Source organism: Vombatus ursinus, unplaced genomic scaffold, assembly GCF_900497805.2.
Source record: "Vombatus ursinus unplaced genomic scaffold, bare-nosed wombat genome assembly UNPS02014786.1, whole genome shotgun sequence".
Lineage (NCBI taxonomy): Eukaryota > Metazoa > Chordata > Mammalia > Diprotodontia > Vombatidae > Vombatus > Vombatus ursinus.
Genome location: NW_020954564.1, coordinates 30,832,083 through 30,854,767, shown reverse-complemented (window position 1 = coordinate 30,854,767; position 22,685 = coordinate 30,832,083). Strand labels below are relative to the sequence as shown.

General features: G+C 41.3%; 1 protein-coding gene across 1 annotated transcript; it reads right to left on the bottom strand.

The window, feature by feature from the left end:
- Positions 1-36: 36 nt before the first annotated feature.
- Positions 37-18,642, bottom strand: CUNH16orf78 (chromosome unknown C16orf78 homolog). Its single transcript, XM_027867625.1, has 4 exons — positions 18,346-18,642; positions 16,209-16,329; positions 5,650-5,911; positions 37-184 (listed from the first exon to the last, which is right to left on the bottom strand). Exons 1-4 carry the CDS (start codon positions 18,640-18,642, stop codon positions 37-39), a joined length of 828 nt encoding a protein of 275 aa, XP_027723426.1.
- Positions 18,643-22,685: the final 4,043 nt, after the last annotated feature.

Here is a 22,685-nt window from a genome sequence, read left to right as displayed (position 1 = left end):
CAAGTGGACCCAAGTTAGCAAAAGAGAAAGAGTGACTTAGAGGGCTGTGTTATGCTTTCTGCTGAATATCTTGTTGGCATTCATTTCAGATTCATTCATGTGAGGATGAATGTCTACATCCATTCCTGAATCCTTACACAGATTGATCAAGGTCTGGACATTGTTCTTAGAGAGGCGCAAGTACCTGTAGGAGTAATTAAAAAAAAAAAAAGATTTTTGGTTGAAAATGTGAAGGTGAAATTGTCTCAGTATCCTTATACTTTATTAGAAATGTCCCAAAGAAATTGGGTTACCTTTGTTTGTTTGTTTTTGTTTGTCAATTGGGGGTTAAGTAACTTGCCCAGGGTCACACAGCTAGTAAGTGTCAAGTGTTTGGTCTGAGGCCAGATTTGAACTCAGGTTCTCCTGACTTCAGGGCCGGTGCTCTATCCACTGCACTACCTAGCTGCCCCTGGGTTACCTTTGAAAACTATGGACTTTGCTGCTGAGAAATCTTGAGCCTTTCAAAATGAATGTTACCTAGCTCTTTTTGTGGTGACTAAAAATTGGAAATTGAGGGGATGTCCCTAAATTGAGGAATGTAATTTTATTTTGCTATAAGAAGTGATGAGGGGGCAGGTAGGAGTCACAGTGGATAGAGCACTGGCCCTGGAATCAGGAGGGCCTGAGTTCAAATTCGGCCTCAGACCAAACACTTGACACTTGCTAGCTGCGTGACCCTAGGCAAGTCCCTTAACCCCAATTGCCTTACTGAAAAAAAAAAAAAAAGGTGATGAGCAGGATGATTTCAGAAAAACCTGGAAAGACTTGCATGAACTGATGTTGGGTGAAGTGAGCAGAACCAGGAGAACATTGTACACAGTAAATATCATGTGATGAACATCTGTGAATGACTGCTTTCTCAGCAATACAATGGTCCAAGACAATCCCAAAGGACTCATGATGACAAATGCTATCCACCTCCAGAAAAAGGACTGATGGCTTCTGAATATAGACCAAAGCATGCAATTTTTCACTTTCTTTCTTTCTTTTTGTTCAAGTTTTCCTCCACAAAATGACTAATATGGAAATGTTACACATGATCATGTATGTATAATCTATATCAGGTTGCTTACCTTCTCAGGGAGGGAGAAGGGTAGAGAGGGAGGGATAGAATTTGGAACTCAAAACTTAAAAAAACAAACAAACAACAAATGTTAAAAAAAATTATGTAATTAGGAAAAAATAAAACATTTAAAAAACCAAAATGAATGCTACCACATATATAGGTGCTAAAAGGACACTTTGAATCGCAGCAAGGCAGATGTGAAAAGGCTGAAGACCAGGGCTGGGATGCTGCCTTTGTTCAGTCCTGTTGGGAGACCTTGGACCAATACTTTGCCTTTCTCGGCTTCAGTTTACTCATCTGTAAATATGGGAGATAGGACTAGAGCTTTATGGTTCCCTTCCAACTCTCAATCATACACATACATAATACACACAAGTGTCCCATGGTTTGGTGTAGATATATACTATACTAAAAAATCATTATCATCATCATCATTATAGTGGGAGCAATTATAGCCTCTGTCACTTGTTATTTGTGAGAGCTTAAGCAAGTCACTTGCTCCTCAGTTTCCCCACTTGTAAAATGAGAGGGTTAGACTAAATGCCTCTAAAGTTCCCCAGCCCTCCTATATATATGTTTATGTGTATTCATATGCATATATATGTATACACATCCATTATGCATGCATATAAACAAATGTGTGTATATGCATACAAGGTATACACATGTGTGTATATGTATATGTATGTGTGTATGTAAATAACACATACAATGAGAGAGAAACACACAAAGAGGACCTTAGAGGCCATTGAATCTAACCCTCTCATTTTACAAGTGAGGAAACTGAGGAGCAAGTGCCTTGCTTAAGCTCGGAGGTTATAATTGCTCCCATTATAATGACAATAAAGAATTACTTAGACATTTCAAGATTACAAAGCCAAACTCACTTATGACCTTATTATAAAACTCACACCAACTCAGTGAGGTAGGTGCTAGAGATATTATTTACCCCTATTTTAAAGATGAAGAAACTCAGTGTCAGGGATATGAAGACCACCCTGGAATACAGCTAGTAAGCATCAGTTCCATGGACTCATACTCCCCCATGACAGATCACCTTCCATCCCTATGCATCCCCTCCCTCTGGAGCTTCCAGCCCCTAGCTTTATAATGAAGAGCTATCAGACTTCTCCAAGTAAATGAGTTTCCTCCACAGATAGGGATAAGTCTGCATTAAGCAATGGAAGAGGAAATGTGTATTAGATGAACAAATTTCATGCCATTTCTCTTCCCCTCCCCCAACCTTTTTCCAGCTAACTCTCCACCATTCATCAGTCAGGGTCTGGCCTTTCCAGAAAGGTATGTCCTTTAACTGAAAACCATATTGCCTTTTTCTGCTCCTGTAATGCCCCTGGTCCAACCCCCTTCATTTTCCAGAGGAAGAAACTGAGGCCCTGAGGGCAAAAGTGACTTGCCCAAAGTTACATAAAGCCTTTCCCATGGCACAGGCTTCAATATATGCCTGCTGGATTAAAATCACTATCTAAGATTCTGATGGACTGGCTGGACTGATTTTGTTAGTGACCCCAAAACACTTCGGACTGCTTGTATTTTAAATAATGTGATATATGGCTGAGCTAGGATAGAAAAGTGATAAATGGTGAACCAGCCCTTGTTTATGGGCTATTGAAGTGACACCGTGGATACTAAGCATTCTTCAGTGACTCTCTAGCTGGTTCCTAAGGAGTTAAACTGGATGAACATTCATTCATTCATTCAACAAACATTTGCTGTCAGATCAGTCCTGTGTTAGGTACAGAAAGGAATTGAAAGAAAATGGAAGACGTAGCTCCTGATCCCCAGAAGCTTACAGTCAGCTGAGTTGAGGAAAAGACACACCCAGGGAGTCAGAAAACAGCTAACAACAGAAAGCAGTAGTTATTAAGTGCTCAATGATGAGTACAAACCATGAGGGCAGTCAGTGAAGGGAGTTAGGGCACCCTCCAAACAAAGAGAACTCCCAAGTTTGGGAAGCAGTTCAGAAAATATCACTGTCTGAAATGAGAGAAAGCATGCGGCACACTGGAAAGAATGGTGAATGTGGAGTTCAGAAGAGACCTAATGTTGAAACCTGTCTCTGACACTTAATGGCTTTGTGACCTTGTGGCATCTGTGAACCTTGGTTTCTGTACCTGTAAAACAGAGAATATAATAATACCTTCCCTTCACAGGGTTGATGTGATGATCAAGTGAGATAATGTATGTAAAGTGCTTTGTAAACCTTGAAGCCTCTATAAATGTCAGCTATTACTTTTCATTGAAACCAAAGAAAGCCACCAAGCTCTAATGCAGGCTGGCAGAAATAGTTGCCCCTTTTGGACCTGACACCTAGCTCACCAAGTAATTTTTTGATAACTAGTTCAATTCAAACCAATAAGTATTTATGAAGGACTCTTCATAAATGTCAGGCTCTGAGTGAGGCATCAAAGATACAAAGATCAAAAAGTCAGCGCTTGCCCTCAAGGAGATGACGTTGTACTGGTGAAGGACATGTGAGTCCATAATAAATATAAATTCAGAGTATTGTGTACCAGGAAGGGGTATCCTGGATAGCAGGCACAATGTATTCTGCTCCTCCACCACATGCCATAATAAATTGGCTTTCTAGCTTTTAAACCAACCTCTGGTGAATCTAGTTGCTGTGATTGATTTTGTATACCCTGATCAGCTGTGGGTGAATGAGTAAAATGGAGCTCTTAGATCAATGAGAAGCCTACAGGGAGTGGCTCATCTTGCCTATCCAATCAGCCTTCTTCTGACCCCACACTTTTCAACATCATTCTAATTGCAGTAAGTATCAGGGACAAAGAAGGCTCTCTGGAGAAGATCTGCTTTGACTCTGGCCTAGGAAGACTGAGTGGGACTTGATCAGACATAAAGGAGTGGGAAGAGCACTACTGTATCTAGGGTGATGTGAAATCATGGTTTTGAATTAAAAAGCAAGCGTTTGTGTTGGTATGGTGTTCTCCCTATCCTGTAAAAGAGAATAAAGAAGGAAATTAAAGTCAATCCCAAAGCAATCAATAGGACCTTTCTCTAGAAGAGTCAATTCCATCCACATAATGTCCAAAGGCTGGAGGCTGATTGCCTTCTGTGCCCTGAGAGCCACAATGTTTTATAGTGGAAAGAGCACTGGGTTTGAAGTCAGAGGGCTGGGGCTCAATTTTTTCATATCCACGTATTTTTCCATATTTACAATGAAGGGGCTAGATTAACAAAAACACCTACCATTTGTATAGCACTTTAAGGTATGCAGAGGGCTTGACTTTAATTACCTTGTTTGATTTTCACTAAAACCTTGTGAAGTAGATACTGTTATTTTCATCCGTCTTATTTAGATGAGGTATCTGAGGCCCAAGGAGTTAAAGTGACTTGCCTGTGATCACACATCAGGATTTGAACTCAGGGCTTCCTGATTCCAGAATAGGAACTCTAGCTACTAGACCACGTAAGGCCCTATGTTAGATATGCATGGGCTAGATGGATTAGATAATGTCTAATCTAGCTAAAACCTGCAATTATTAGATCATCTCAGGAGCAAATACCACCTACCAGAGTTCTCCGAGTGAAACTCAGTAGTAGGAATATCAGAACGTCGTGCTTATTACAGAAACCATAGCTTTAAGGCTATTTGGCCAGAAGCTGGTAAAAGCTAGTTAGAGGCCTAGCAGAACTCAACAATAATATCCGAGTTTAGTTGGAGTGATTCTAGAATCTGGTAAGAATTCATTCCTCTAGACATATATCATATGTTTTATATCACAAATGTCCCTTAGATGTCCTTTAGAATCACCGTTTTCTGTGAGTTGGTGAACTATGGAAGCTGTCAACTTCTCCACTTGAAGCCAGGCTAAGCAGGAGTTTGCCCTTCCAATGCCTAGAATATTCCCTGTATATAGTAGTCATGTCACCAAAGAATGTTTGTTCAAATGAATTGGAGATCCCTCTAGAAGTGATGCTTTTCAGGCTAGGCCCACTTTCAGTGAATCAGACAGTCAAGGTAAGGAAGGATCAGCTTGTTCACCTTTTAAAGGAATCAGTACATGATTTTATCAGTCATGGAATCCTTATAATTCACAGAGACCTTAGCAGTAATCTCACCTAACCTCTTACCTGAAGCTTAAATCCTCTCTTTAATACCTAGAGAGCAGCTAGCCTCTTACTTGGAGAGGTATAGTGCTGGGGAACTCACTATCTCCTGAGACAGCTGATTCCACTATTGAGTGGTTTTAATTGCGAGGAGGCACTTCTTACACTGAGGTGATACCATCCTCCCTGATTTTTCCACCCAATTTCTCCTAGTTCTGCTCTTTAGGACCAAGCAAAATAAATCTATTGCCTCTATCAGCCTATCTGTCAGGCCATTCTCAGGTTGTTGGGTTTTGTTTTTGCTTTTGGTAATTTGCAAGGGAAGAGAAGATACCTAGGCCCATTGCCTTCAGTTGACCAATAAAGCCACTTTATCAGAGCCTTGGCTATCAGTGTCCACACAAGTTTCCTTGATAAACCCTGTTCCCTGCCCCCATTTTTTTTTTCCTTACCTGCAGCTAAGAACTTCCTGAGGCTTCAACAGCATGGAGCTTGTTTCTGGCTTCACACTTGGAGTCTTCTCAATTAAATTCTTTATCTTCTGATCATGCCCCTGGAAGCTAGATGAGGGGTCTGGTACCTTTGTAATCGTTCCCTTACGGGAAGAAGAAAAGGTATCCTGCATAAACGTGCTGGCATTAGTATCCGTGCTGTTCCTACGTGGGATGTTCATTCTCGGGGTTACTGCTATTACAATTTCTGGGTCATCTAAGTCTGAAGAGGAAGAAAAAAAGTAAGAAGAATTTTAATAACATTCATTTCTGGGTTCACTTTAAAGGTTTCCAGAGAACTTTCCTTAAGATGAGCCTATGAAGTATGGGGTGAACCTCATCTTAAGTTTACAGATGAGATAACTGAGTCCCAGGGTAGCAACTTACTTGGGGTCACACAGAAAGTGTCAGAGCTGGAACACAAATTTAGATCTCTGGATCTCTTTCTACTCTACCACACAAAATATAGTAATCTTTGGAATTTGCCATTAGGGGATTGGGGTGGGGATGAAGGAAAGAAGGGTGGTAGAAGGTAGAGACCTCAACAGAATTTTGATGAGAGGAAGTTCTTTGGTAATTGTTTTTCAGACTACCCTGAATAATCATCTCCTCTTATGAAGTATCATGTGCAAAATAAGGGGAACTGGACTAGAGTTTCAATGGCTCCATCCAGCTCTGAAACACCGATTCTATGAGCTCCATTTCTCCACCAGGAACTCCAACCTGATGCCGCATTCTTTGGCTATAGACTGAACTCACAGTCAGTCTAGGAAGTGGGATGGTATGATGGAAAGAATATTTAAACCTGGATTCGAGACCTGTATTCAAGTTGCAGCTGCTAGCTTTAGCTGTATGTCCTTGGGCATATTCGTCTGTGCTCCTCAGATTTTTTCCTAAGTAAATTGAGAGCATTAGACTAGAAGACATCTAAGGTCCTCTAGTTCTCATGGTCTATGAATTATGTGAGCAGAGCTGCCTTTTAAAAGGTGTTTCCATTTTTCAGTTGTAAAACTACGGAGTTACCATTTAAAGAGAAACCTGATTTCCTGCCAAAAGAGTAGCAGAGGAAATGTTCTAAAGCCTTCATGGAAATGGCCATCCTAAATGCAGAAACAGGGCCAATCCAATCCCCCCAAAACAGTTATTATATGCCTACCGTATGTAATACACAGTGCTATGTTCTCAGGAGACAAGGAACAATTTAGGGCAAGCTTTGAGTGTCCTGGATGAGAATCATAGATTTTTTTTGTTATTGTTAGAACCAGAAGGAACCTCACAGACCAGGCAAAGTGCTGGACTTAGAGTCAGAAAACCTGGCTCTGAATCCTGGCCCTGTCACTTAATCCCCATGTGACTTTGGGAAAATCATTTAATAACTGTGGGTCTCATTGTCTTCATTTGTAAAAGGAGGGGATTAAATTAAAAGGACCTTTAAGGTCCATTATAGCTCCAAATTTATGATGATCATTTAGTCCAAACCTCTAATTTAACTGAAAAGGAAACTGAGTCCTAGAGAAGGCATGAGACTCACCCAAAAAGGAGTAAGGACTTAGTGGCAGGGTTGATACCAGGGTTCAATTCTTGTGACCCTAGTCTTATGTTTTTTTTTCTATTGTAGCATGTCACCTCCCATGACAGCAGTAAAAGGAATAATTACTGATTGATATTATGAATGGTCAGAGAGGAGAAAGTGAAGTGTGCCATGGGAAACTGGAAGATACGCCTTCATTTTAAGCCAAAGGAGAAGATGGAAGCATAGTACGGTGGAAAGAGCTTTGGCTCCAGTGCCAGAGAACCAGGGTTCAAATCCTATTGTTGATGCCCTTGGGTAAGTCAAATTAACCTCACTGTAAAATGACAGGGATGAGACTAGATGATCCCTGAGATCCCAGATGATTTCTCAGGTCCTTTCTAAAGTCCCTAGGGTTGGGAAAAGTAGAGATGGGGTAGTCATGGTTCTGACCTAAAAACAATAATAGAGAATTCTGTTGTATTCCTAGGGCATGTATCCAAGACACAACAGAGAACCTCCTAAGACTTATCAAAATAGGTGACAATAACCCACTTCTGGGTTCACATGGACACAAATGACACTTTTAGAAGGAATTTTAAAAGTATTGCCAATGATTATGAAGTCTTGGACCAGAAATTGAAGGACATAGGAACATAGGTTGTTGTTTTCCTCACTGTTACCCATTGAAGGTAAGGGATGCAGAAGATTAAAAAAAATTAATTTGGGAAGTGGATAGCTGGTGTCTAAGAATAGGATTTGGATTTCTGCATCAGACCTTACAATATAGTGTTGGCAGATTCCTGACCAGAGATGGGTATGCATCTCATACAAAAGCTGGTAAGAATATATATTTGCCAGGTGTCTTGTAAATCTAATCAAAGGGGCTCTAAAATATTAAGGATCAGGGAGGGAGAAGACTTCAGATTTGGGTAGCATTACATATTAAAAAGATGTAGTCATATGAAGAAATCCAGGAACTGGAGTGGGGAAGCATGATCTAGAATATTTGGGTGAAGGTCAATGGAGGGAGAAACAATTTATTTCGTCAATGGAATATACTACAGACCACTTGGACAAAAAGAGGAAATTGATGAGTTTAGGAAACAGATCAATGAACTTGGCACAGAGGCATGAAATAGTAATGATGGAGGCTATAACTAGTATTCAGATATCTGCTGGAGCTCCTTTTCCCAAAAGCAAAACAACTAATAACTTCTTAACTTGCTTTAGTGATAATTTCATCCTCTAAATCTTAGAGGAACTAACAAGGAGAAATTCTACTCTGGGTCTGATTCTCACTAATAAGGATGAAAAGGCTGCTAGAGAAGAAAATAACAGAAATGTAGGGAGCAGCGACCACCCCATCTGAGAGTTTGTGATAGAGGAGGCATGGGAATCTGAGCGTAGTCTGACACATACCCTAGATTTTGGGAAAAACAGACTTCAGGGTATTCAGAGGAAAGCAAGATAGGATCCCATGGACTAAAATGTGTCAGGGCAAGTCAGATCAGGAGGAATGGGAGATGCTTGAGAATGACGTTCTGAAGACATAAAGGGAAACAGTTTTAATGAGGAGGAAAAATGGAATTTGCTTGAAGATACCATTGTGTCTGCACAGAAAACTCAACAAATAATTTAGATTTTTAAGAAGAAATATACATGGGGCAGCTAGGTGGTTCAGTGGATAGAGCACTGGCCCTGGAGTCAGGAGGACCTGAGTTCAAATCCGGCCTCAGACACATAACACTCACTGGCTATGTGACTCTGGGCAAGTCACTTAACCCTAATTGCCTCACGAAAAAAAAAAATGTACAGAAGATAGAAGTAAGTCCAGATAACAGAGAATGAATATGAGTATGGAATGATTCTGAAGAAATACTATCAAGATTGCTAAAGCTCAGAATGAGCTGGGGCTGGTGAGGGAAGCCAGGGTTGACAAAAAGTTTTTTTTGGGGGGGGGGCTTGGGGAGAAAGGGGAGGTATCAAAGAAGGAAAAGGACCATTACTCAGAGTGGATAGCATGATAGCTGAATAAAGAGAAGACATCACTGCTCAATTTTAAATTCATTTCTGTTTTCTTTGAAGAGGAGAATGCCTTTATATTGTAAATGATAGAATAAAAATGATTAACAGGGCGTTGATACCCAAGATAAGTGAGGAGACAGTAAAAGAACATCTAACTGTTTCTCCTGAATTCATGTCATCACCAGGCCTAAATGACTCACATCTTTGGGTTCCAAAACATTTGGCAGATGTGATTTCTGAGCCACCATCAGGGATATTTGAATAACCATGAAAAATGGGAGAGATGCCACAAGATTAGAGAAATGCCAGTGTGGTCCCAGTTGAGCCTGTACACACAACAGGTTAGCAAACTTGATTTTTCTTACTGAGAAAATTCTCAAAGGGATCATTTAAAGGGGTGGTTGGTGATCATCTAGAAAAGGAAGCAGGAATTCAAGGAGCCAGAATGGCTTCATCAAGAACATAAACCTTTTCTGATGAGATGGCTCTACCAGTAGAATGCTGTGGATATAGTTTGCCAAGGCATTAGCAAAGCTTTTGATAAAGTATCTCGCACTACCTTGTTGAGAAGATGGAGAGATATGGATGGGACAGTAATATGATCCGATGGATTTGGAACTGGTTGGATGGCTATACTCCATAAGTAGTTGTCAATGGTCCAATGTCAGCATGGCTAGAGGTCTCCAGTGGAGAGCCCTAGGACTTTGTACTTAACACCGTGCTGTTTGACATTTTTATCAACAACTTAGATAAAAACACAGATGGAACATTTCATCAACTTTGCAGATGCTAATGAAACTAGGAAGGGATAGCTAATGTAGTAGATGCCAGAGTCCAGATCCAAAAGAATCTTGATAAGCTAGAGCATTGAGCTGAATCTAATAAGATGAAATTCAATGAGATAAATGCCAAGTCTTGCACTTGAATACAAAAATTCAGCTTCCTAAGTGTGAGAGAGAGGGATCACGGAGGGTTAACAGTTGTTCTTAAAGAGATTTTGGGGTTTTCACGGTCTTCAAGCTCCATATGAGTCAGCAATGTAACTAGGCTAATGCCATCTTGGGCTGCATTATGAGGGGCAGAGCTTCCAGGAATAGGGAAGTGATGATGGTCTTTGTACTTTGCCCTCATCAGACCTCATCTGGAGTGATATGCTCAGTTCCTGATGCTGTGATTTAAGAATGACTTTGATAAGCTGGAATATGTTCAGAGAAGATCCCTCATCTATGACATATGAGGACCAGTTGAAGGAACTGAGGATGCTTAGCCTGGAAAAGAGAAGATTCAGGAGAGGACATGATAATTAGCAATCTTCAAGCATTTAAAGGGCTTTCATGTGGATTAGGGATTAGATTTGTTCTGTTAGTTCCCAGAGAGCAGAAACAGGAACAATGGTTGGAAGTTGCAAAAAGGTAAATTTAGGCTTGTTATCAGGAAAAACTTCCTAACAACTACTCCTGTCCCTGTATGCCTTGAGAGCTGGTGGAGTCTCATTCCTTGGGTAGTTTTCAGTAGGGGGCTGGATGATCCTTTGAGGGTGTGTCATGCTGGGGACTCCTTTGTTGTAGGGGTTCAACTACATGGCAGTTTAGGCTCCTTCCAGCACTGACATTCTGTGACCTAGTCTAGACCCTCTCATTTTATGCAGGGAGAACCTGAAGCCTACAGATGGGATGTGACTTGTCCAAAGTCATGTAAAGAGTTAGTGAATGAACCAAGGACTGGACTGTACTTCTTCTGGCTCTTTTTCTCCATTACATCATATCACCTCCCTCCTTGGATCTTCAGGGGCCTTTGAGTGCCATGTGATGGTTTTAATTCCCCTCCTCAAGTCTAGAAGTCCATTCTCTGGTCATTTCCTCTTTGCTAATAGGAACTCAAAACTCAGTGCCCAAAAGAATCAGTCCAAATAGGCCTTTTCCTTCCCGGCTCAGATTCTCTTCTGATGACTTGAATCAGTTTGCTTCTGGAAGTAACTTCTTTATATTTGCTATAAAAGGAGATGACTTTGCCTGTTGCCTGACATTTGGGGTGGGGTGGGGGATGGTGGGGAGGAGGAAGGTAAAATGGCAAGAGGAAAGCAGCATCTGACCTGATCTTTGTCAGTGTCCCCCAAAACCCATAGAGTCCATCATTTCTAAAGGAAGAGAAAAGGCCTTCCCACTCCTGAGCCCATGTGGCTCCCTGCATTTGAAGATGGAGGCAGCAGGAAGGGCTGAGAACTGCTATATAGGTCAAATCAGAGGAGCCCTGTGAGCTCTCAGGAGAAATGTGGCTGCTTTACTCCCTCCACTGTTTTCACAAACTTCTGTTCCCCCTTCCCTGTGGCTGTGGGAGGCGGCCACTTCACCTGCCTTCTTGCCTCCAGCCTTCTTCCCCAATGCCCAAGGGCTCCTGCCTTGTGGGTCCCTTTGGCCCTCATTCCAGTCTCCCTCCTCAGCCTGCCTCTGGCCCCAGGCTGTCAGCTCCTTATCCTGTGCCTTCTGAGGTGGCAGAATTCCCTTCCTTCATTTATATTGTCACCTTGCAGGTATTTATAGATTGCAGTATGGTCCCCTCCCCCTTCCCCTTCCCCCCCTGGAATCTTTTCTTTTTAAAAATGTTATATGCCCCAGTCTTTTCTCTTAGAATGCAGGGACTTGAATTGAGAGATGAGATGGAGACAGAGACCAAGAAAATGATACTGCTTATAGTCTGTCTTTTCTTACTGGTGCTGGGAAGAGGTCAGTCAAGGGGAGACTGTTTTCTGGTTTTTATTATTATTTTGATTTTTAGCATTTCTTTCTAATAGTCCTCAGGACTCCCCTGGCCTCATTCCTCTTTGGATAGATTAAGCTTCAAGAGGAAAATATGCCAAGGTCCCCTTACCCTGGGTCTTTTTAGAACTTATAATTATAGCTCTGTGTGTTTAGGGATAACAAAAATAATAGGATCCAGAGCTAGAAGAGAATTTAGAGACTATTCTAACCCTTTCATTTTACAGATGTACAAACTGAGACTGATGGAGGTGAAGTGATTTGCTCCAGTTCATACAGGTAGTAAATTTCATAACCAGCATTGGAACTCAGGTTTTCTGACTACAAATCCATGGGAAGTGAGCAAAGGTAACAGACTAAGTTAGAGATAGAGTCAGGACAGATAATCCAGGTCTCCCGATACACTAGATCAATGCTTTTCATGGTGTGCTGTAAAGAATACTGGATTTGAAGTCAGGCAGACCTGGGTTCCAATCCTGAATCTGTGAATTTTTGCCTCTGAGCTTTCAAAATTATGTTTAGGAGGGGAATTCAAAAGCAAGCAATAGATAGAGGAGACCACAATAGGCCAAATGGAGAGTTTTGCAAAATTTAAAAACTTTTCACAAGCAAAATTATTTCAAATAGAATAAGAACACTATTGAGAGAGACTTCCGACAAAAGTCTGATATTCAAGATACATAGGGATTTGTTACAAATATGTAAGACTGAGCAATCATTCTCTAATGGAAATGTGGGCAAGGGATATGATCATATAGTTTTAAAAAAGAAATGCAAACTGTCAACAATCATATGAAAAATTCACTGCCACTAATAATAAGGGAAATAAAGAAATTAAAACAAGCTTAGTGTTTCCCTTGTACCAGCACACTGGCAAAAATGATGCAAGAGAGAAATAGTCAATGTTGGAGAGGCTGAGCTGGAAGGCACACTAATACACTGTTGGTAGAGCTGTGAGTTGGTCCAATTATTCTAAAAGAAACCATTGCAAATAACTGGAGAAAATCACAAAACCACTCACATGATCCAAAAATCCCACTCTGGGGCGCATAACTTATCGAAGTCAATGAGAGAAAGGTCCCATATATGCCAAAATATCAGTAGCAGCACTTTTCATGATAACATAACATGAAAACAAATCAGATGTACATAAATTGTGGAAAGGCTGAAAAAATTGTGATTTATAAATGCAATGAAAGATAAATATCTTGAGAAATGGTAAAAGAAGGAATTCAGAAAAATGGAAGATGCAGTAACTGATGCAAATAAAAGAAAGCAAAATCAGGAGAATAATATGTACATACACAATGATTAGAAGAATGTAAATGAAAACAATGATCCAAGGCAGTGAACTCACATTAAATACAATGACCATTCACATAGAAGAGATAATGATATACACTTTCCTCCTCTTAATAGGTTAGAGGGTTAGGAGTCTAGACTGTTTCATACATTGTCAGAGGTACTTTGTTAGTTTTACTTAACTATTTTTCTTTGTTACAAGGAAGGGTTCTGAGAGGTGTTTCTGTTAGGAGATGAATTTGCAAATGTATATAGATGATAAAAGGCATCAGGCAAAGCTTTTCAAATAATTGCTACCTATGTGACCTTGAGCAAATCATTTCCCTTTCTGGGTCTCAATCTCCTTATCTGTAAAATGAGGGTTGAATGCGTTGAATGGGAAGTGTTGAATAAGATGACTTTTAAGGTCCTTTCTAACTGTAAATCTCATAATCCTCACTAACTCTTCCCCCATCATAGATCTCAGCCTTTTTGCTCACAGTGTGCTCGACACTTTTTGACAAAGGTAAGAGTCTTGGGGCGTGGTAGGACTCAGGTCTGATGTAATGGATGAATATATAGATAAGCAAAGTGCCCTGTAATGCCTGGAGAACTACAAGCTCTAAGTGAGAGGCATCCTCAGAAATGAGCAATGAAGTCAGAAAGCTGTGAAAGAGATAGTAATGAAAGTCATTCTGGATTGGCTGAAATTAGCCACAAAGGAGACACCCTCCCTTGGAGACAACTTGTAAATGTGATGATAAGATAGGGACATTTTCTAAATCTGAAAGAACCTCTTTGTAAGAGAAACAGCTATTTTCAATGGAAGATAATACCATAATGTTGGAAAGAGTAGAAAATTAATTATGAAGAAATGTAAAGACCGAGAGAGAGCTGTGGTGACTGGGAAAGAAGATTTAAAGAGGAGAGTTGGAAGAGTCGGCATCTGTTGGTCAGTCAGTCAACAAACATTTGTTAAGTACCGTGTGCCAGGTATTATGCTAAGTTCCTGGGATACAAAGAAAGGTAAACATCACTATTCTTAAGGAGCTCAGTCTAATGGAAGAGACAACATGCAAATAACTATGAATTAACAAGCGATATACAGGGTAAGTTGGAAATAATCACAGAGAAAGGGTACTAGAATTAAGGAGGATCAGGCAAGACTTCTCACAGAAGGTGTGATTTCAGCTGGGACTTGAAACCAGGAAAGCCAAGAGGCAAAGATGAGGAAAGAAAGCTTTTCAGGTATGGGGAACAGCCAGTGAAAATATCTAGAGATGGAAGATTGTCTTGTTTGAGAACAGTAAGAAACCCAGTGTCACTGGATCACAGTATGGGGGAGGAGGGAAGTTGAACCGTCAAATGTCCAAGGGAGAGAGTGACCTGACTGACTAACAAGAGTAGGGTGGTCCATTTATCCACTCTTTTTGTACTTTTTAAACTTTGTATTAATATCCTTTGATTATTCTCTCCTGTAGATTCAAAGGCACAAAATATCAGAGCCAGAAGGGACCTTAGAGACCAAGTAATCTCTGTTTCATACGGCAGACGAGGAAACTTGAGATCTGAGAAGGAAGTTGGTAAGGTCACCTAGACTGAGGGAGAGGAAGAGCTAAATCTAGAAGTCATTCATTCATTCATTAGCATCTCATGTGGATGAGAGAAGGCAGTGGATGGAGGAAGTTATCTAAGGCTGAGGATGGGAAAGGCAAGATGCAGTGAGGAGGCAAGGGACTCAGGAGGACAGGGTAGGGTTGAATTGGTTCCTCAAGGGGTCAAGATGGGGAAAAGAAGAGAGTGTAGCTAGCACAGGATTGACAGTTTGGGAAAGAACTGAGGGGTGGAGGGATTGGAGGTCATGGTGAGGATGAAGAGCAAGGGTTGGGGTTGCAATGCAGAAGGAGAGGTGGAGTAACAGTAGACTATCATCAGATAAGGAAATTTCATAGTTCATGAACATGGAAGTGGTGCATTTATAGGTGAATATTATTACAAGAAAGGATCAATATAAGAAATTTGGAGAAATGTGGGAATTTTCATAAATCGATTGCAGAGTGAAGTAAGCAGAATCAGAAAAACAATATGCACAATGACTGGAGTAATTTAAAAGAAAGAACAATCAATTGAAGCTCAGGATTGTATACTTCTAATGATCAGTGTCGGCTCTGGAGATAAAGAAGTGCTCTTCCCCCCTGTCTTTAAAGATGGAGAAGACTATGGGTATACAATGCTGCATATGCTATTAGACTTGGTCACTGCATTTTTGATTGATAGTTTTTGTTTGTTGCAAGAGAAGGCTCACTGAATGGCTGGTGAAGGGCCACGGTGGTTAGGGCATATAACCAGAAAAAAAAAAAAAAACTAGTATAAGAGCAAAAGGTATCAATAAAAGTTTTAAAAATGAAATGAATGGTTTTGATTGATTGATTCTTATTCTGATCTATAGTACTTATTTCATAGGGTAGCTGTGAAACTTAACTGAAATAATACAGATACAAAACATTCTGCAAGTCTTAAAGTGCTATATAGATGTCAGCTATCATCATCATCATCATCATCTTCAAACACCTCGTGTCATTCAGCCCTGAATTTCTATGATTTTGTGAAAACATTGTTTCTCTAACATCTCAAGAGGAAATGAGTTTTATTACCTTTTCCTCAGATCCTAAAGGGAAAGGAGAAGAGCACAGTAGGAAGGAGATATTGCTGAAGACAACTTGGCCAGCTTCACCACTTGACCAAGTCTTTTGATCAAGAATGTTCCCTGCTTTTTCCCATTGGCTATTAAGAGAATATATAAATTAATCCCTTGCTTCTCTATAGGAAGGCAATCCATGAGTCTCTAGAGGCATGATTCAGGGATGCTGCTGACATCCTTTCAGAAACAGGAAAAGCTCCCTTTCCAGTTTGGGGGAAAAGACAAGAACATTATTCCCACTTACCTCTGATTAACTTCTTGTTTGCATCCTTCAAAGTGGCAAAAGAGGTGAGGTAAGGATCTTGGATTCCTATAGACTCCTCTGGAGATTTTTTCCCTTGTTTCAGGGAATTCCTCAGGAATAACTTAGTACAAGAGAAAATGGAATCATAATTATGGTCTGGGGGGAAAGAGGCCCCAGAACTCTCATATCTTGCCCCTGTTCAAGAGTAAATCTAAGCAGGATGACTACAAAGCTACGATCTTAGAAAGTTGAGTTCACAGGGGTTTCAGGAGATACCAAAGGGGTTCAGAATAAGAGATGTCTCCACTGGGGCCAGGAAGGTAGGACACTTTTTAGTCTTTTCCATTTTTATAACCTAGGGAGCTTAGTCCCTTCTCTCTCTTAGAAGCAATTATTTGTGACTCCTTTCACAGCCTGGATCTTATCTGAGCCATACAATAAACATACAAGATGTGCATGGCAGGAGTGATCATCCTCATTTTAGGTCTTTACCTTCCCTTGTGAAATTTGCCCATGGAAGAAGAGTCAACTGAGAGTACTATCCATCCAGTCTCCCCAGGTAAGAGTCAGGGGAAGGGGTAGTTGAATGTGGATTAATGAGAAGAACATGGGCTGAGAGACAGGAGATATTGGTTTGAATAACTATTCTGCTGTAATTAGCTGAATAACTTTTAATGAATCATTCTTCCTTTCTAGGCCGTAATACTCATTTGCCAGATGGAGTTTATAACAAGCTACCTTACAAGAGGTGCCATGAAATAGAGACAATAAGTGAGGAAGTGCTTTGAGAAATGGACCTCGTATGGTGAACTGGTGTGAGATGGCATCATTAAAAATGAAATTCTATCTGCCCATGGTTCTCTTGGGGAAGAGGATGGGAGGAGCTGGGGGATGAGAAGGGCGGATGGACAGGGATAGTTGTGATTTAAGAAGGAAAAGGGCAAAAGAAATGGACAGATGGATGGATGGAGTGAAATAGACACTTCTAAATACACACTGTTACAGATCAAGTAGCTTGAGGTAGCCACCAAGAGCTGTTGAACAGTCAGGTTGAGCTATTTGGTCTGCTCACTGAGGCAGGCACCAAGAAGTCAGAGCTGCATGCCTGACCATGTCTTTCTTTTGGTTTGCTCTCCCTGGGTAGTACCTAAGACTTCAGAGGTAGAAGGAACTGATTTACCGGGACATGGGGAAAGTTGCTCAGTTGGTACTCTCTTGTGGGTTTCAGTAATAGTTTTCTAAGCTTTTTTTCTTCTTGAAGTATCTGGTATTCTTCAAGTTTCTTCGGTGTTTCCTGTGACTTTTTGGTCTTAGTCAACTAGGAGAAAGAGGGAACATGGAAGAGATGAGCCATAGGGCTTAGAAGCATTCAGCTCAAATAGATGGACCAATTCAATCCAATTCAATAAGCGCTTTATTGGGGCAGCTAGGTGGTGCAGTGGATAGAGCTCCAGCCTTGGAGTCAGAAGAACCTGAGTTCAAATCCAGACACTTGACACTTACTAGCTGTGTGACTCTGGGCAAATCACTTAACTCCATTGCCTAGCCCCAAACCAAACCAAAACAAAACAAAAAAAGCCAATAAGCACTTTATTAAGTGTTTATTGTATGCAAGGCAGTGGGAGTACAAAGAGAAAAGTCATACATCCCCTGCTCTCAAGGAATTTGCGGTCTCCTGGGGTTGATGCGACATACAAGTGGATTGGTACTGCTATGGTGTGATGGAAAGAGTACTGATTTAGAATTATTGCACCTGGCTTTGAATCCCAGTTCTGCTATCTTTGTCACCTTGTAACTTCTCTGATCCTCAGTATCCCCATCTGTCAAATGAAGGGGTTGGGCTAAGTGACCTTTGAGATCCCTTATAGTTCTATGTCTATGAACCTAAATATTAATTAATTAATTTTGGTAGCAGACTTGTGATTTCATTAGTATAAGGAACTCAGTGAGGAAACTCCTACCAGTATGTGGTTATTCAAGGACAATAGGTCTTGGGTTTAAATCCATCCCCACTCATACCCTGTGTGAGTCAGATTATGTTCTAAGTGAAAGGAGAAATAATAGGGGTCCCACTCTCATAACTCTTAGAATGTAAACCCTCCAAGAGGCTTCTCCTCTACCAGTCCCATTTGCATACTTGGTAGTTCTCTTTTGTGGGGGCAACAGCCAAGGACTTCCCTTGCTTCTGTTCCAGCTTTTCCATGTTGTATGTCATATCTGGCTGCTTTTTTTCCTTGGCCCCCTTCCCTCCTGTCTTCTGCTTCGTAGCATCCCATTTCATTGATTTTAGATCTGACATCTTAGTGTCCTCTGTTGGTTTTACATGATAGAGGGATTTTCTTTTTCCTTTTGCTGATGAGGATGAAGTGCTAGGTTGTTCTGTAGTATCTGGGATGTGAGGTGAGAAGGAAGACCATGGTGCTAAGTTTGACATTTTGGTGAAGCATCCTCTGATCCCTGTTGCCTACTGTGTGGGGCCCTCATGGCCAATAGAGACACTAACATGAGAGGGAATTATGAAGTCACTTGTGGGACAGCTCCCTGGGTAGAAAAGAAATTGACATTGACCTCAAACTCCCCAGTATTTATCCTATGGGAAAGGAGATACCTGGTGCTGGTGGTGAAGGTTAGTGCTGTATTTTAATCAACCCATTCTCTGAGGGACATTCTCTTCCCCAAGCTCTGTGTTATCTGTAAGAATAGTGATGGGTAAGTAGATGCAATATGATGGGATGTGAAAAATATCTCCAGAAAAAAAAATTAGCAGTTGTGTCTCTAGGATTCTCTTCTTCCAATTCCAAAATGATTAGTTATACTTGGTATAGGTACACAATGGTTTGCATATAAAAGATGTATGGATCGAAAGCTCATTATGAATCAGTGGTATAGTAACAGCACAAATGAAAAAAGGTTAATGCAAAGTTAGACTCCGTTAAGGGAAGCAGAGTGTTGTCTACACTAAGAGACTTGCTAATATCCTAATGTCCCCTGCAACAGTTGTGATCTCTGCTCAATAACCCTGGCTCCTATTGCTTGAAGATCTGTTCATATTTCACCCCTCCTCTAAGGGTTCTCCAGTATCCTTAAAGGAGGTTGGGGGGAGGGGGCTCCTCTAGTCTCTGTTATTAGCTCAAGCCCCCAACAGTTGTGTTCCTCAATTTTAGAAGTCCAAGCATCCCAGTTCCATTTAACCACTTAACAGTGGGATTAACTTTTAGAAAGGAATATTTACTTCAAAGCTATAGCAAGAACAATATACAAAATTCCTTCCCAACATCTGGCAGGGGGCATAATCCTCCTTCCATCATGATCTTGGTCTCTTGGATTGGGAGTGGGATTGGGTTGACAGTTTAGCTCAGTTTCTAGATAGAATCAGTCCCACCAAGTTCTGAGTTCAAAGCTTCCTTGTTTTCAGCACACTGGCTTCTCAGGGCTTCCCTGCTGGGCCACCAGTAATACTCTGCTTGGAATCCTGCCTCCAAGGTCCCCATGGCTCAAACTCCCAGGTGCAGGGACTCTACCCCCTGCACCTAGAACTGAAAACAAACCAAACAGACTAAAACCACAAGCTCATTTCTCAGGACCACTGAGCCTAGGGGAATGGGATAGGTGGTGGCCTTTTGCCCCACCCAACATGGGTGCCCATGCTGTGGGAGAACAAGATCTTTACTCCTGGATGCCACCAGAAAGATAGCTGGAAGGGACCTTAGAGGCCATCTAATGCAACTCCTTGCATTTTACAGATGAGCAAACTGAGGCCCAGAGAGGTGTGATTGCCCGAGGTCACATAGGGAATAAAATTCAGAGGTGCCTTCCAGGTCCCAGGTGTTCCTCTGACTCTAGGACCTTTGTTATTTCTTTGTATAGTATCACACATCATTCAATCAGATATTTTTTTTTTTTTATTATGTGCCAGATACTGTGCTGGGGCAGGCAGGTGGTGCAGTGGATAGAGCACTGACCTTGGAAGCAGGAAGACTCATCTTCATGAATTCAAATCCAGCCTCAGACACTCACTAGCTGTGTGACCCTGGGCAAGTCACTGAACCCTATTTGCCTAGGTTTCCTCATCTGTACAATGAGCTGGAGAAGAAAATAGCAAACCACTCCAGTATCTTTGTCAAGAAAATTCCAAATGGGGCCATGAAGAGTCAGATATGACTGAACAGTAATGAGATGTTGTGTTGTCCAGAGGTAAAACAAGCTGCTTTGGGAGGTAGGGGTCTCTATTTATCACTGGTGCTCTCAAGCAGAGGCCATATGACCATTAGCTGGGATGTGGTGGGAGGGGTTGATGCTCAGGTACAGGTTGGATTAGATGACCTCTAACCAGGCCCTGCCAACTCCGAGATCCTTTAAATCTTTCTCTCCTCTGCTACTCAGTTCTCTCTCTCCTCCTTGATCAACATCCAATATTCCATTAGCAGCGAATTCCTTCTTTGTTTGACATCGAAGGTTTTGTAGCCTTACTGCCAATAAAAACCAGCTTTTAAATCCTAAGGGTACCAACCCTTTTCCTCTGAATATCTTAAAACCAAATGTAAACAATCAGACCAGCTTTCAAACAAAGGCATACACTGGTTTCCTTAAGGCTATTAACACTTTGCACTGCATTAGTTTTTCAGACCACTTCTTGTAGAGGCATCTTGTTCAGTGGCAATAATGGAATGAAATGGATATGACCCAGTCCATTTCTGAGCAAGGAGAACAGAGCTTGGGAACGGCTCAGAGAAGAAAAACTCTGGCAGGAGGTTGTGTCGGTGGGGGCAGGTGAGGTGTCCGAGCATCCTGGAGACACTTGGACTCCAGGAGTCTGCTGGTCCTCAGATGGAAAATGGGGAGTAACAAAGACAAACTTGACCCCTTTCACAATTTTGCAGAGGGTCAGACCTGTTCTTCCTCTTCCTAATATCCATGGATCCTTCTTGCTCCCAGTTAAGTTCGTTTTTTCAATTGAAAATATTTATTAAGCTGCAACTATGTTCAAGACACTGCACTTGATATCGAGGTAGGGATAACAACAAGGGGAACAATCTTAAGGTAGATCCTCTAGGTACTTAATAGCTAGTATAGCCATGAGGCCCTAGCTGGTAGCTGATATTTTCTTTCACAATCATGAAATCTTTCGTTAGGCACTGTTAGATGGAAGAACCAAGGCCCACAGAGGTTTTGTGGCCTGGGCTCCAATGGAATCATTAACAATAATAATAATACTTTGATCCTTTGAAGATCCATGCTTTCATCCTTCCTGGTCTTCCAAAGATCAGTGTAGTGGAAAGAGTCATGGATTTACTATCTGAGGGCCTGGGTTCAAATCTTGGTTCCATTACTACCTGGGGGACCTTGGGCAAGACTTAATTTCCCTGGACCTCTGTTTGCTCTTCTGCAAAATGGTTGCATTAGATGATTTCCTTCTTTCTTTGTTTCTTTCTTTCCTTTTTCTCTTCCTTCCTTCCCTCCCTTCCTTTCTTTATTCCTTCCTTTCTTCCCTCCTCCCTTCTTTCCTTTTTTTCTTCTTTCCCTCCCTCCTCCCTCTTCTCTTTCTTTCTTTCACAATCAGGGTTAAGTAACTTGTTGAACTCAGTTTTCTTGACTCCAGGGCAGATTAGATGATTTCTAAGTTCACTTCTAGACTCTGAATTGTATGATTCCTCCATAGATGACTTCATGAGTTCATAGAATTAGAACTGGAAAGGACCTCAGAGAGCACCTACTCCAACCCCTTTATTTTACAAACTGAGGCCCAGAGAGCTTAAGACTCAAGGTCCCACAGGGAGATGAACAACAGAGCTCGGACATGGACCCTTATCATTTGATTCCAATGTCCTTTCCACTATGCAATTTGTGGATATAATGATAACAGTTAGCATTTCACTTTAAGGTTTTTAAGTGCTTTGCATACATGATCTCAGAGTAATGCTGAGGATACACAATGACCTCACAACCATGTTATGGAGCAGAGATTATTACCATTTTACAGATGAGAAAACTGAGACTCAGAAAGGTGAATTGTCATAAGCTCCCATAAGTGTCAGACTCTGAGTTTGAGCCCAGGTCTTCTGACTCTCAGACTAGTGCTCATTCCACTGTGCCACATATCTTCATAATGAGACCAAAGACTGCTCTTGGGCAATGCTGTACTCCTTCAAAGACGTTGACCTTGGTGTCATCAAGTGGTGGTACGTGGAGTGGCAAATTCAGGGGAGTGGGTAGGTACTCTCCACCTTTTGTTCTGTTCCTCATTCCGTGGAACAGAAAACTGATGCTAAGTTCACAGCTGCATTAAATTAAAACTAGAACTCTCTGCAACAGCAGGAAAGTCACCAACCTCCAAATAGTTCTCTAATGGGCCTGGCTAGAGAATGAAATGAAAAGTTGAGCTCCACCCTGCTAGGCTAAGGCTCAGATGAGCTAGCCTGGAATTCTCTTGCATTTAGGCTGTGACCTGGAATGGCCACACACTAAAGGTGCAGAATG

Excerpts from the sequence above, each read along its gene's own strand:
- CUNH16orf78 (XM_027867625.1), bottom strand. The coding sequence starts at position 18,642 with ATGTCAAACTTAGCACCATGGTCTTCCTTCTCACCTCACATCCCAGAT. Across the intron at positions 16,330-18,345 it reads CCACAAAAGAGAACTACCAA|TTATTCCTGAGGAATTCCCT; the intron begins GTATGCAAATGG and ends TCTTGTACTAAG. Across the intron at positions 185-5,649 it reads CAGGAAGTTCTTAGCTGCAG|GTACTTGCGCCTCTCTAAGA; the intron begins GTAAGGAAAAAA and ends TTACTCCTACAG.